Below are 16,065 nucleotides of genomic sequence, written 5' to 3' on the forward strand. Positions count from 1 at the left end.
ATTGCCCCTTTCTTTTGAGAAGAGAAATAGAGCACTTCATAGGATTCACAGAATCATGAGGTCAAGGGAGAAAAGGTGCAGAAGAAGAAGAGAGAAAGGGTCTGAGCTGAAGCCACTCATCTCAATTAGTGAATAACATACCTCTCTTGTCCATCCTGTGAGGGCTGAGAAGAGCTCTGCCCAGGGTCAGTGTCTCCGCCACAGCCTATGTTCCCTTGCGTTCTATCCGCAGAAATGCCCCCAGTGCTGGGGTTCTGCCCTCCAACACTACCACTGAATCCTGAAGAAGAGGTAGTGCTTATCTGGCTAATACCAGGAGCAGAGGCAGACGATGAGACCGGTGGCACAGAGGAACCAGATGCAGAACTACTTGCTGCAGGATTTGTAGAACTACTATTCGAGGTGGGATTAAATGCACTGCCAGCTGGGGGAGCTGCTGATCCATTTGGAGCTAAGGGCCCAGCATTCCCTGGCGTAGCTTGTCCCTGTGCTGCTGCTGGTGGGGTCTGGTATTTAGGTGGTATCAATAGGCTGCTATCAAGCTGCAGAGTGGCTAAATAAGGTGCTGAAAGAATACGTGCAAAGAGGTGACTTTAGTGATATTCTGCAGTGTTGGACTGAACCAGAATCTAGAACGGTCACTTGTAAAAACATTATGCTTTCAGGCTGCAATACTCTGATTACAATACCCAAAATACTATCTCCACAGTCATGCTTATGTATTCTGCAAACATGGAGATGCACATGGAGCAACTTATAAATTCTACAGTAGAGGCTTCTTTGAAAAGAGAAAATCAATCACTTGTGATAGTCTCCTTTCAGACTGATTCCATGTGCCTGCCCTAAAAAATGAGAAGCTATATATTCCACAGTCATCACGGGACATTATGCTCCTAGGTTTACAAGCTTCTAAGATTCTCTTCAGAATATGGGTTAAAACTAAGCAGCTAATACCAAGTCATGCTGCTAGGTTTTCAAAATGTGGAGTAATTAGACATGATTAGGCAACTTTGAATAGTTTTTAAAAAATATATGTCCATATAGAAATTAGCATTAAACTGCCCAGAACACCAAACTGGACCTTAACAAATACAGCATTACTTGAGACAAAAGAAATATAATGTTGCATCTATAAAAGAAGGGATGGGACGGATTTGCTATTTTACTTCTCCAATTCTACTTTGCCAAATAAATTCCCATTTACCTAGGTGATGGCGGCAAACTTGCGCATAAAGTTTGAGTCTGGAATGATTGTCATTCTCCTCGCCGCTCCAAGGCTGGTTAAACCACTCACTCACAAGCTCATCTGTCAGCTTCTGTGCCACGGTTTTTCCCACGCGCATGATCCCGTCACGTAGCACTTTGCAGATGGGCTTGTGCTGCCCAAGCCTACACATCTGATATCATAGACAAGATCATTAGTTATAACAGGAGCCATTCCTTCATTCAGTACCAATGGTTAGCAAGGGAGATTCTTTAACATACATATGGAAGCATTTTCCTTTTTCTTTTAGGGTTATCACATGCAATCAAACCAACATTACAAGTTGGTCCTTTCAGGTAATTGTAATGTACCCTTAAATTGCTATCTGTCTCTCTAAAACTTGGACTAGGCTCTCTAAAAACAAATGTTTCTTCACTCAAGCCAATTCCTCCTGTACAAGAGGAGGCTGCTGAACACTACCTGATTGCTAACAGACAAAGAATGAGCAGATTCCTGCCTACTGTGGCTAACTGAGACATATGTCCACTAAAATCTCCTAAGTAATCCCTACTCATAATGTTTTCCCATAAGATAACATTAAAATTTTATGGGCCATCTGTTCTGTTACAGACATTTGGAGATCACCAATAGCAGGGGCCACTGAAGCAGTGAGTATGCCGATCGCCTTTTTTTTTTTTTTTAAAGTAAACAGGACAAGAAGATTCTGCTATTAATCTCCATGACGCTAAATGGGTGCTTATGGCAGGGAATATAATAAACCTGCAAAAAGTAAACTACCTGTTCACCAGCAGGAGAGCCCGTATTATTATCCCTTACTAGAGTAGATGAAGTGAAGGCTTACTAAGCCCCGACAAAATCCTCTAGTGTATACTCTTCCTAAGGAGGTATCAATTACTGCCGAATAAGCAACCCTAGTGAAGTCATTAAGAAAAATTTACAAGAGTGTCTGTCTGTACCCTCTTAAAAAGATCTGGCAGTGCTTTTTACATTTTGTAACTTATGTTGAAGCTTCCATTCAAGGGAATGGCTGGGCTTTAAAACTGCTTACACAAATTTTCTGTTAATTATGATTTAATACTATTATATATCCCCTGACCAGACACTGTTCAGAAATGAATGTATCCAAGGCAGTGACTTAATTGCTGTCATTACATCATGTTAGCATCTCCTCATTTCTTTGTAGCAACAACGTAAATTTACTATTCCGTGCCTACTCATACACTTACAGATCATGAATGTCCTGTTTTGGAATATTTTGCAATTCGGCTTGGAATCTTATTTAAAAACCACTTTCATAATGTTTACATGCCTATCATAGTTCTAAATATTTTACAGATATTAATTTCATTTTGCTGAATACAAAGACATTAGATGTATCAGATACAACGAACTTAGTGCATATATACTTTGGCATAAGAAATGTGGCACTTATTCTTCAAAGACAGACATGATTCTATTTATTTTAAAGCAACAGGAATTCATTTACTAAAGATGTAAAATTATCTGCCTGGTTTTTACATTATTATAGGAATTATATTTTTAATCAGTATCAAAGTTTCAGTATTAAGATGTCATGTTAAAACACAACAGGGACATGATTCATTAAACTTATGTTTCAATTCAGAAATTTTCAAAAGAAACATTTTTACACTGTTGTCAGGAACTCTCACCTACTCACCCTATCCCTCAATCCATCCAATAAATAAATACAAAGAGTAGATGTGCTCTTTTGGTAAAGCTCATCTTCTACATAGCCACACTTTCCCCTAGTGAGCAATATTCTTCAACTTTTAGCACATAAATGGAGAAGAGAGAACTGATGGGATTTTAAGACGTGTGGTAAGAATGGGAGGGGAACGTTTTCTAAATCTAACAAATATAAAGCAAAGATGGGAAAGCAATTTGCTTCCAGAAAAATTGGCCAATTCAATTCTCTTCTTCATCCACCTGTTTGCAAATTTTCTTGGAGATTTACTTTCAAGACATTTGTCTTGAAATTTAGTCATCACTATAAACAATCAGAGGATCCAAGTCATAAAAAGCAATTTTCACAGTAACTTCCTCACCTCGTATACAGCACTCAAGTCCCTGAAGAAAGTTTTGGCTCCTTCGAGCAAGGCCTCATTTTCTGGACACACCACAATATAGGCAACATCACGGTGGCCCCCATATGGGTCCAACAAGAGCCTCTCCCAAAACGGCAAGGAGAATGGCGAGATGGTGAGGAAATCCTTGTCATAGCCTACCAGCAGAGTGGGGATGGGCAACGGCTCAGGAGATTCTTCCGAACCTAAAATGACATTGTAGTGTAGAAAGGTGCTAGAGAGTTTCTCCCACAACCTTACAATTTTGAAATTCCTGGTGCACTGGTCTTAATTCTGGCATCTGAAATGTCACTCCATGTTCACAAGACATTCTTAAAAGTATTTTTGAAATCATCTAACTAAATGGTCACTGATGAGGACTCTTAATTCAGTCAGAATTTGTTTACAAAGGTTCAGTAAGATCAGAGGGCAGACTAGAACAAGTTAAAATTAACCTTCCAAGCAGCACTACATCATTTCCTTCAAGATAAGCATTATGATCCTGACTATGATGAAGTAGACAGAACTGGCCCAGAAGTCCATCCAGATGAAAATGCAGTGAGGACTGGGAAGATGAGGAGAATCTAAGAAATGCACTTTTTAGGGATTAGCTTCCTCATTGACCTGGATTATGCCAACGGTGGTAGGAAACTTGACTCCAAAAGTAACTTTAGGAAAACAAAGAGATTATAAAACTAAATGGTCAAAGAAAAAGACTCCCCTATTTTGTTAGTGATGCAAGGACTTGACAGTAACTAACGCTGCTCTTCACTGAACAGCACTGAAGTCAGAAGGAATTTTAAACAGGACAAAGACCCTACCGTAGGTTCCCCGTCCTGCCATTTTATGGAACTGCTGCCAAGTGAGTGGTCCCTGCACATGCTGGATGTTCTCCCAGGTCCTGCCCGTGCGCTTCTTTTGGATGGCATCTTGGAGAAAGGGCTGCAGGGACAACAGCATACGAACCACATCCTGGGAGGAGAGCATGCTGATGTCCAGCACTGGAAGAGAAGTGAGAAGAAACAGAGAAGATAAGGGGGCTAGCACCCTCCTCTTCCTCACCATCACCTCGAGCCTCAGTTATATTCAGAACAATGACGTTATTAGCTGTAGTAGATTCTAAAATATTTGACTTAGGAGTCAGGAGGAAAGATATTCTTCTACTAAATTAGAGAAAATAATTGATAATTTAGTATCAACAATAATAAAAGGGGAAATGGATTACTCTATATAAAAAAGTTTAATGGAAGAATTTTTTAAAAGTGGAAAAATGGATAGGTGCGACTTTTTAAAACCATGGAAATCTGTTTCCAAGGATTTTCATAAGACAGCTGCAAAAGTTTCTTAATTATTACTTTTATTTGCAAATATCAATGTTTTGTTTATATGATGAGTAGGAAAAAATGGAACTTAAATAAAAGCTTTTAAAAACTCTTTAAATGCTCCTAATTTAAAAATATTTTCACAAAATACAGAATGCATGAAGAGAAAGCCAATCTTCAGTGCAGCCAGAGGCAAAGGGAAACACAGCTGAAGCCCTCAAGGACCAAAGCCCGCTGCAGACACGGATGGGATTCACTGCCTTCTAAATGCAGATGACTTCAGTCCCAGCAGTCGCCCTGGGGAGGGATTTTTAACCTAAAATTTGAAAGTTGTCTGAACTCCACGCAAAACTGTGCAAGCACGCTTGGACATACGTATTTTTTTCTCAGGATGGAGCGTTCATCATGCAAATCAGATTCTTAAAAAGGTCTGCAGAAAGAGCTAATTATGCTGGAGGTGATGTGGTGTGAATCTGCACAGCTGGATTCCTGAAGACTTTGCCTCCCTCTTACCCTTCTAGCTGATTAGGGAAGGGGCATGGAAAGAAATCTAAGATTTATCTGCCAACTAAATTTGAAACACAGGATGATTAAGGATTCTTAAGACATTTTCAAATGTGTCCCTAAATCAGTAAAACACAGGTTGCAAAGTGGTGGTCCATAGAATATTTTGTTAAACTTTGGAACAAATCACTCCAGGAAATTTCACACACAAATCTAGATTGCCAGCTTCCCTTGAACTGGGAGACCCATATTCCTGCATAACCACCACTTGCTGGAGCTGAGGAGCAGCTGTCCCTTTCAGGCACCTCATGGCCCCTTCCCTGCTGTCTGTCCTGAGTCTGATGCAGTTTTCATTGCCTTTTATCTTCAGCCAGTGCTTCTTTTTACATATAGTAAAGAACAACAGTGAATACTTCTTGTATTAATGGCTCTATCAAAAGCAGGAAATCACAGACCAAGAGAACCACAGATTTGAGGAAACTAAAAGCAAGCACGTTTCTTATGAACCCTATTCCTGTGCCTGCAAAATAGAAAGTGAGTTTTGAAAAGACAGCTTAAGGCATTACCTTTTGCAAATCTGTCTCCCATCGCATTCATTTACATTATCTGGTACTTTTAGGCATCTTAAAATTTGAAACCCAGACCTCCCCTCCAATAAAATGTCTTATTTTTCATCCTGAAAGATGACACCACTGATTCATGCACACAGACTGCTTTTCTGTCCGAAGGCCTATCTAGTAAAAGGACTCACCCAAGCTGATCATCCACATTTCTTTAGGGGAAAGGCTGCATTTTCTTCACTTCATAAATTCATTCAGTAGAAACTGATTAAGGGTCTGCTTAAGTATAAGGCACTGTGCTTGAACCTAAGCAGTTATACAAATGAGCGTAACCCTTTAATGCTTTCTTAGTCATCTCTACCTCCATGAAAGCTTCCTTGATTGGCCTAGTCAGAAAATACCCATCACTCCCCATACTCTACTGACCTCTGGACATATTTTTAATTACTTCAGATTTCAAACTGTACTTAAGAAGCTTATATAACTTTCTTCCCTGCAAGACTGAGAGTTGTTCAGAAGCAGGGTTCGCACATCATTCACACAACCCTTCCAGTCTGGCCTCTGCTCCCACCACTCTACAGAAACAGCTCTCACCACGGTCAGAAGACACGTTTAATCCTTATCTTAAAATCTTCACTTGCATTTTAATGCCTGTCGATCACTTCCTCTTTCTTGAAACACTGGCTACCCCTGGCTTCCAAAAGCCCCCTCTATGGTTCTTCCTTCTCTGCTTGATAGGCTCACGCTTCTCTGCCTCACCTATACCCGTCAGAATGTAGCTAAGCTCTACTAGGTCCTCTTCTCAGTCTATACTTTTCTCCTCCTCCTCAATGAGCTCATCTGTGCCCCCTTAATTGAAGTTATCACCTATATGCCAACCACTCCCTCTTCCCTGAGCAAAAGGCCCAAGAGTCTACTTGATATCTCTACCTGGATATATCAAAAGGGATCTTTAAAACTTCCAAACTTCCACAACTCAATTTATAAACTTTCTCTCCAGATTTAGTCTTATCTTTGAACACCACCGACTATCCAGGTATACAAGTAACCAATCTGGGACTCCTCAACATCTCTCTTTCCCTTATCCCCAAAACTCAACTCACTATTGAGTCCTGCAATAATATTTCTTCTCCACCCTCTTCACAAGGACACTAAGGCAAGCTATTGTTTCTTACTAGGTCTTCCTCAATAACCTCCTTGTCTCCCCAAATCCAGTCCTGCCACTTTCTAATCCATACCCAGAATTACAGCCAGTGCACATTGTTATTTTTCCTTTTTAACTACACAAATCTGACATCAGTGCTTCTTCTTAAAACCTTTCAATGACTTTGTATTGCTTTTTGCAGGAAGACCCAACCCCTAGCATGCCTCTAAAGAGTCACTGTAATCTAGCCCCTGCATGCTTCTAACCTCGCTTCAGTTTCTAAAGGCCCCAAGCTCCATACAACCAAGGGCCTTCCCACTTGCAGCACCTCCTGTCTGGGACACATGCCTCGCTCCCCATTCTCCTTCCTCAGTTAATGTGTACTCATCATTGAGATCTCTGAGCAAATGTTACTACTTCTACAACGAAGTCTTCTCTGACCTTCAGCCTAGAGTGCCTCCTCTATCCCATGCTTTTATCACTTATAAAATGGGTTGTAATAATATGTGTACTTCTGTAATTATTTAATTGATGTCCACTTCCAGAATAGATTAGAAAGTCCATGAGGGTAAGTGCATTGTTTCTTTCAGTAACCATTTTATCCCCCATGATGCACTGCAGTTTAGGCAGTGAATGAATAAGAAAAGGAAACAGCAAGATGCTTGGCACTCTTACAGCCCAACTTCACTGGAGCTTTTAATAATACAACCAGTTATATGCCCCAGTAACCACAACGCAAAGTAAAATGTGATTTTGTTGTAAGTGATACAACAAAGGGGGGAAACAGAGAAGGGAGAAGAGACTCTGGAAATGGCTAGAAGGCTTCATGGAAGAGGTTCCTTGGAAACTTGATCTGGAAGAATGGTGGATTTAAGCATGCAAGAGTGTGCAAATTATCAGTCTGTAAGCTCCTGACGACTCTGATACTCAGCAGTCACAGGTTCCCAACATAGACTGCTTACTTATGAGTTACAAGAGGAAAATTTCAGAAAACAATTACTCTTCTCCAAAGGCATTTCAATATAAAACATTCTCCCAGTCCTTAAGTTTAGGATAAAATCAATACAGCTCTCAGTTTAGGTTCTTTTTTTTCCCCCTAAAGACATGAAATTAAAATTTTTTGTCAAATACAGTAAAGAAAGCTTTTAAGTTATGATCATACCAAGATTCTCCTCAAAGTAAATTTGTGTTCTGGGACACCTACCATTGCTGTGAGGCCAAGAGTGCACAGTGGCACTTCTCACCAGAGCTTCGTCCACTTTTCCACCAGTGGGGTTATCCACATACTGCCGCCCCTGCTCCAACGCATTAAAGCATTCCGTCCAGTAATCGTTATTATCTGCTTGCACCCGGTCATAACTCCAGCTTACACAGGGAAGAGTTTGGCGATTGTTAGAGGAAATGTAGTCCAGGAAATTCAGTGAAGCAAAAGGTTGTGTGTGTTGATTCTGGAGGAGGAGGAGAAGGCTTATGGGTGGCTCCTGGGGTTTTTTGGTTCCTTCCACCTGAGGAAGGAAGGTGGACTGACACATCATTAAGCGCCTCTCTGCAGCCTGACCAATATCAGAATTCTTCCCAAAAATATCCAACTCATCTTCAAGGAAGAGTCCTGAATTGTAGCCAAGTTTGCGGTTCATAATCGCACTAAACCCACAGGTACAGCGGTACTGGTCCTCATTGGAAGAATCGGGGATGTAAAGCCCGACATCCGCCCCTTTGATGTTCATGTTGCAGGCACAGATGCAACAGCTGTCAAAGTTTCTGTCTTTAAAGATATTCATCACGGAATCGGAGAGAATCAGGGTAACATAGAGGCTGTGGGCTTCGGGAATTGGCTGCATGGTGGCAGGCTCCACAGAGTTGAGGGGCCGTGTAGTAGAGGGGGTGGAGGCTGGTGATCCTTGATCGGTGCTATCATACTTAACAGACCCTTGACCACTGGCAGTGCCCCCACCTCTGGGAGTTCTTGGGGTCCTGGGGGTTCGTGGTGTGGGGACAGAGAAGCGAGGGGTTGCTGGAGATGGTAGGACTCCTGCCCCACTATTGCTGGCTGGGGCAGTGCTGTTCAGCGTCACAGGTGTGTTCATCTGTGGTGTGTTCAGATAGTCTGGATCTGCTAGGCTCCCAACACTAGGCACGTTACTACAAAAAGAGAAGGCACCAAGTGAGGAAGGGCAGCATGTCACAGATGCTGAACCAGACACACGATCACCCCAGCCATGTACTGTGTATTTCTTATCATTTGTTTCTGCTATCACTGGGATACAATGGTATATTTAATTTTCTCTTAAAAAAAAAAAAAAGATACAAAGGTCAGTGCAGTGTGTAGAGAAGAAGCAAGTAAGGTATGAAGAATAATTCAACACAGCACTTTCCTTCTACTTATTCCACATATAAGCATCCTCTTCCTAACCTCTTGAAGGACCTTTTACTATTTTTATAAGAAAACATGGTACTGGGTTTGGTCAATGTAATTTGAAAAGTTGTAACTACTAAATGGAACTTCAACCATAAGTGCAGACACTAAATTAGCTAGAGGACCAGAGGATGAAATTTCCATCTAATTTGCAATTACATTTTTGTCATTTTTTTTTTTGAAATTGAAAGTCTGCCAGTGTACTTGTTCTCTGAGGCTATAATCTATATATCATATCAAAGTAGTTATAATCAAATACACATGAAAATTTAACATTTTTCTAATTTTCAAAATGCAGCCCTATCTAGGCTTACATTTTTATAGTAATGAGTGACCATGAGGGAATTATATTTTAGGTAGCCCATTTACCAGTACTATACTACAACTGATAGAAATATTACATATGCGGCTAAGAGGCCTCAGTATTAATTAGGTGGTTGCACAGAAGTACACATACTGTATCAGAGTTTCCAGCTTCCAGCAGCTTTCTGTGGGGTGGTAAGCACTTCATTTTTCACTTTTCAATATGGTATGCATTGCATATAGTGTAATTATTTTAGTTGCCCAAGACTGACTGGGCTATGTTATCTACTTTCTCATAAGCAGTGACTTCTTTTTGGAACAGCTAGGCAGAAAACACTGTCTGCAAGGTTCTGCTGTTTCATTATCATAAAACATTTTCTTGATATACAGTTGGCCCTCTATAGCCACAGGTTCCACATCTGTGGATTCAGCCATATACAGATGGAAAATCAAAATAAAAATACAACAATTAAAAAAAAAACAACAGTTAAAAAATACAAATCAAAACAGTAAAGTACAACATTTATATAGCATTTACATTGTATTAGGCATTACAAGTAATCCAGAGATGACTTAAGGTATACAGAGGGATTTGTGTAAATTACAAGGAAATACTCTGCCATTTTATATAGGGTACTTGAGCATCTTCAGATTTTGGTATCCGAGGGGGTCCTGGAATCAATCCCCCAAGGATACCAAGGGACAACTGTACTTTCTTAGATGTATATGTATATTAGCATATGAGTCCATTCTTTCTACTTAGAAGGTATCAAAAGAATATTTTTAAAAATTTTTAATATTCTTTTATATATATTAATACTGTACTTAAACTAATGCTCCTCCAATAAACTACATATTCAGTTACTTATAATGTGAAAGAAGCACGTCATAAAGAAATGTCTCTTCAAATAATTTTCTTGTGATTTTTAACTAGCTATGCCTAAACTACCAGCCTAAAAGTCCAAATCAGGCACTCTAAAGAAATATTAAATATGAGGCACAGTGGTATCTTTGAGTACAGATAAAAAAAAAAAATGACCCAGAAAACTTGATTGGCAATCACTGCTCTCTTAGAGACCAAAATAGTTAAGTGTGTAATAACGATCTTTATTCTAATTGGACTCCTTTCAAATTCTCCTGTTCAACAAAACCCTAAAATTATTATGCAGTTCAGATCAGAAAAGGAACTATGAGTACTAACTGAAAACCTAAAGAATTAAATTGCTCCCTGGGTAGAAAGAATGGTTTATCTTGTAATCTGATTTTTCCCATTTAATAAAAATGAACCGAGTAGCAACCCTACGCTAGAAGCTGGATAGTCGAAAGTGAAAAAGAGAAACAAAAGGTGGCTCATAAGCAAGTATGGCAGACATGAAGCAAATGATTGCAGGGGTATTGCATGTGACAAAGGAGGAGTCCAGGGTGATGGCGAGCAGAGACCACAGCAGGATTACACATACTCTGGAAACATACTGTCCAATAAGGTAGCCACCAGTCCCCATGTCCTAAATTTAAATTAATTAACATAAAACAATTCAGTCTTGGTCTCACTAGCCACATTTCAAGTGGTCAACACCTGTAGCAGGAAGCTGATGACTGCCATAGTGGACAGTGCAGACAGGAATCACCTTCATGCCAGGTGCAGTAGCTCATGCCTATAATCCCAACACTTTAGGAGGCCGAGGCAGGAGAAACACTTGAACCCAGGAGTTCAGGACCAGCGTCGGCAACACAGGGAGACACAAACTCTACAACAAAATTTCATAAAAATTAGCTAGGTGTGGTGGCACGTGCCTGTAGTCCCAGCTACTCAGGAGGCTGATGTGGGAGGGTCACTTGATCCCAGGAGGTCAAGGCTGCAGTGAGCTGTGATTGTGCCACTGTACTCCAGCCCAGGTGACAGAGCGAGACCCTGTCTCCAAAAAACCCCCCCCCCCCAAAAACAAAAACAAAAACAAAACCTTCATCACATAAAGTTGTATAATAGAGCCAGTTAAGAATACAAAGAATCTTTGGGATGGCAAATGAAAGATGTAATAGATCTAAATAATGACCTAAATGATTTAAACGATTATACAGCAAAAGCTTGCATGTGACCTTTTTGGGGAAACCTGTATGTATGAAAGAGATTAAACTGCTGAATGGGTTCTTAAAACTGCTATGTCATTTATTGGCAACTGTACGTGCTAAGCTAACCCCTTATGCGCCAAGGTGTTCTAGGTGTGTTGTGCCAGGATCTAGCTGAGTAAGCTAGAGTACAATCGGAGCACAACAGCAGCACACCAGCCAGGCGCTCAGGGTGCTTTTCAGCACACTCTTTTTACTGCTGGTGCATTGTTATTTCCACGGTACTTCTACAGTCATTAGTCGTTGAAGCATTGTGGAAGTCCTGTGTGGGAGGCAGAGCAGGATTACTCCATTTTAAAGGGAAGACCCAGGTAAAATGGTCATTTAAGGTCATGCATATAATTTTTGCAAGGCAGGAATTTCAGTCTCATAATACTGCAACTGTAGCTTCCTAAGTCTAGGATTCCTCTGTACTCTTCTGTCACCGTTTTTCTTTCTGACACTGACTTTATATACACAAGCAGGAAGCCTTGTTACGACATTAAAATTAACTTCATCAGGATGATTTTACAGAAGGTCACAAACTTGCAGCCCAGAGGCTGAGGCTGGACCACAAATTTGTTTTACTGGTTCCTTAAGCTCAGCACAATGGTGCTGAGCATCAGTAGTACCAACTCTTTTGCATTTACCCTGTCCATTTCATCTATATATTGCTTACCTGACCACAGCAGAAATCTGGATTTGTGGCCTTTTCTATCATTCAAATCACTTTATTTATTAAGAAATTATTCATCACAGGGAAAACTGATTCCATCATTGTTTAGCCTATCTGTTTGTTTTTGTGACAGAGTCTCGCTCTGTCGACCAGGCTGGAGTGCAGTAGTGCAATTTTGGCTCACTGCAACCTCCGCCTCGTGAGTTCAAGTGATTCTCCTGCCTCAGCCTCCCAAGCAGCTGGGTCACAGACACACACCATCATGCCCAACTAAATTTTTGTATTTTTTGTAGAGACAGGGTTTTGTCATTTGCCCAGGCTGGTCTCAAACTCCTGAGCTCAAGCAATCCATCCACCTCGGCCTCCCAAAGTGTTGGGATTACGGTTTGAGCCACCGCACCCGGCCCTAGCCTATCTTCAACATATTCAGAACACTTACGTTGGCCTACCATTGGGGAAATCATCTAACTCAAAGCCTGTTTTACAATAAAGTGCTGACTATCTCGTGTAATTTATCAAATACTGTACTGAAAGTAAAAAACAGAACGGTTGTATGGGTTCTCGAAGTACAGCATGTCCTGAACATGTATTACTTTTACATCATCAAAAAGTCAAAAACTCCTGAGTAAATCCACTGTAAGTCACGGACTGTCTGCATACAAAATTTCATTTAGAAAATAATGCACATTTTCCAGCACAAAATAATTTGCACAAAAACATGAACGACCAATAAAGGAAAGTTTCAAATGATATGTTACTTGTCATCATTTTTTCTTTTTTTTTTTTTCTTTCTGAGACAGAGTCTCACTCTGTCGCCCAGGCTGGAGGGCAGTAGCGCGATCTTGACTCACTGCAACCTCCACCTTCCGGGTTCAAGCGATTCTCCTGCCTCAGCCTCCCGAGTAGCTAGGATTACAGACTCCTGCCACCAAGCCCAGCTAATTTTTTGTATTTTTAGTAGAGATGGGGTTTCACCATGTTGGCCAGGCTGGTCTCAAACTCCTGACCTCAAGTGATCTGCCCGCCTCCGCCTCCCAAAGTGCTGGGATTACAGGCATGAGCCACCGCGCCCGGACCTTGTCATCATTTTTAACAAACATTTAGTTAAGATAAAAATTGCATCAAATACGGCAAGTAAATGACACAATCCCTATACATACTTGTAGCCATCTCTAATGAAAGTGGCTGCAGGGGGCATGGGCAGTTGTTCAATTTTAGGAGGAATTGCCCATGAAGGCCGAAACAGACAGGCATCAGGTATCTTCAGAGGTAGCAAACAATGGCTCGGCAACATCTTCAGTGGAGCAAACATGGAGGATCCCACAAAAGGTTGAAAGGATGGAACTTTGTGCACATATGAAAAGTCCTGTGACAACAAAGTGGGGTCAGTGTTAATATTGGTAAACTCTGTAGAACACACCACAGTGGCATAGTGCTATCATAAAAACAGCAACCAAAATGATCGTATTTCAGTATTTCTCTCCTATGATCATTAGAAAATGCTAATGCAGAAATGTTAAATCAATCAGAAGACACTATTTAATATGCCCGCTGGTGTGCCTCATGTTCTAATTAAAAGGATTCTTAGGAACTTATGTATATATGGCACACAGACAATACCATTTTAAAGCAGATGTATGTGAATCCACTTGGAAACTGCTCTGCCCTGGAAATGTTAATATATTGACAACTACCTTAATTTCCTCGGGCTTGGGACTTCCTAATCCATCTTCCACTTCCATTTTGAATTCTGTGAGTTGTGTTGAAACCATACTGACCATAGGGCTCTCCATCATGCCTAATGCTGTCACTGTCTCTGAGCTGATCCCATCTTTATAATTCATCACAGGAGAAAATGCAGGATGCTGTTCCAAAGATGGTGGAGTGGGAAACATCCTTTGCAAGTCTGCAACTGCTAAAAATAAGAAATAAAAAAATTTTGTTTAATAGGAAGGGCTTCTAAAAAGTCCTAGCTTATAGCCAGGCGCACTCTTTGGCACCAAAAATAGTGCTAATTAAATGATCACATCAGTTCACAAAAGAATATTAATAATGGAAGTGACTAAGAAGAAGGCCATCAGCAGAGAATTATCTTTTTCTGGGTCTTGTTTTGTTTCGTGAGACAAAGTATCACTGTATCACCCAGGCTGGAGTGCAGTGGCCTGATCTTGACTCACTGTAACCTCTGCCTCCCTCGTTCAAGCAATTCTTGTGCTTCAGCCTCCCAAGTAGCTGGGACTATAGGCACGTGCCACCATGCCCGGCTAATTTTTGTATTTTTGGTAGAAACAGGGTTTCACCATGTTGCCAAGGCTGGTCTCGAACTCCTGGGCTCAAGTGGCCCGCCTGCCTTGTACTCCCCAAGCGCTGGGATGGCAGGTGTGAGCCACTGTGCCTGGACTTTTCTTGGTCTTTATCACTAACTTCTTGATGCTTTATGGTCTGGCTTCACATTAATTAAGTAAACAAAGTCTACATAACTTGTATGTTTCTTCCAACAACTGATTGCCTGAAAAGTCTAAGGAGAGGAATTAAACAGAAAGTGGAAGCAATTAGATAGTTACCACTACTAAAGTTCTATCCCTGCTTTCAAGTATGTATAAAATATTACAAAAAATAAAAATTGTTTGGAGCCAGAGTTGTGGTTTATATATAAGAGGATTACTCAGCTAGTCTGACAAATCCACTACACTTACAGCTGCTCTTTTGGGGAAACTCACAGCTGCTCTTTTGGGGAAACAGTCCCATATTTTTTCCAGACAGATATTAAAATGAAACTTCAAAGTTTCTTTTAAGAAATACTTAGAACAGCGATTCTGAACTCCTTCTTTAAAAAAAAAATTCCTTTAATACACCTGTAGTAAAAAATTATCACTACAGTAGTTCATTAAGGCACTGATTCTTAAAAAGCAGACCTATTGAAAAGTTGTAGTTGTAAAATTTGGCCACTAGGGGGTGGCCTATGCAGCAAATTTTTTAAGTTTGGAGCCACAGGTTTTTAAATCAGTGATTTAATGTCCCAATTTCCTATCCTATAACTTCAAGATTTAAACAGACCAATAATAACCACTGAATCACTAAGATCTGACTCCTAGCTCCGAATCAGAAATTAACACTGAGCAACTGTACCATGCTGTGCTCACGGCTACCCAGTCCAGGTGCTGGGGACATAGCTCTGCTGTGGTCAGGTCACTTCCCCCCTTGGGGCTTTGGTTCCTTCATCTAACAGGGAAGGCAGGGCTAGATGGATAACTCTCAACGGGCCTACTTGCTTTGCTTTGTTTGTGAGGGGACAGGAAAGCTTTCAAACACCTCAGCATATGGAGGCAGAAGAAAAGGTGAGAACTTCTGGATTACATAATCTTTACCGTGTTTCTAAGTGAAACAACTGTATAATCCTAAATCATTTAGCCTCTCTTGGCCTGTGGAGTTATTTGTAAAATAAGGAGAGGGAGAGGCCAATCAGCAGGGTTGTTAATTCCAACATTCATTTCCATTAGCGATGCTCCACTGCTACTTATTTTCTATAATAGGAATCTATATCTGATTTCATTATACAAAAAAGTACCTGCTGCTTCTAAAAAAAAGAAGAAGAAAAAACTAAAAATTCCAAGTTGATCTTCAAGGCACCTTAAAAATTTATAGACGTAGAAACATGAGCCAAGCCAAACAAGAAACTGGCAGAAAACTATTTGAGAGGCTACATAACCGATACACTCTGAGGT

The 16,065-nt window shown here is 40.6% G+C and overlaps 1 protein-coding gene across 3 annotated transcripts in view; it reads right to left on the reverse strand.

Annotated features, from left to right (window-relative positions):
* The window catches only part of MED13L (mediator complex subunit 13L), a 319,550-nt gene that overhangs the window by 24,248 nt on the left and 279,237 nt on the right, over positions 1–16,065 (reverse strand). For 2 of the 3 annotated variants that reach the window (XM_031016664.3, XM_004053954.5), the window contains exons 15-21: positions 14,035–14,255; positions 13,501–13,706; positions 8,044–8,981; positions 4,131–4,310; positions 3,292–3,515; positions 1,205–1,397; positions 142–565 (exon numbers count right to left, since the gene is read on the reverse strand). In XM_031016664.3, coding sequence (XP_030872524.1) covers positions 142–565; positions 1,205–1,397; positions 3,292–3,515; positions 4,131–4,310; positions 8,044–8,981; positions 13,501–13,706; positions 14,035–14,255 — 2,386 coding nt within the window. The remainder of the gene's footprint in view (positions 1–141; positions 566–1,204; positions 1,398–3,291; positions 3,516–4,130; positions 4,311–8,043; positions 8,982–13,500; positions 13,707–14,034; positions 14,256–16,065) is intronic. The other variant, XM_031016665.3, reaches the window with a different exon arrangement.

Source organism: Gorilla gorilla, chromosome 10, assembly GCF_029281585.2.
Source record: "Gorilla gorilla gorilla isolate KB3781 chromosome 10, NHGRI_mGorGor1-v2.1_pri, whole genome shotgun sequence".
NCBI classification, from domain to species: Eukaryota; Metazoa; Chordata; class Mammalia; order Primates; family Hominidae; genus Gorilla; species Gorilla gorilla.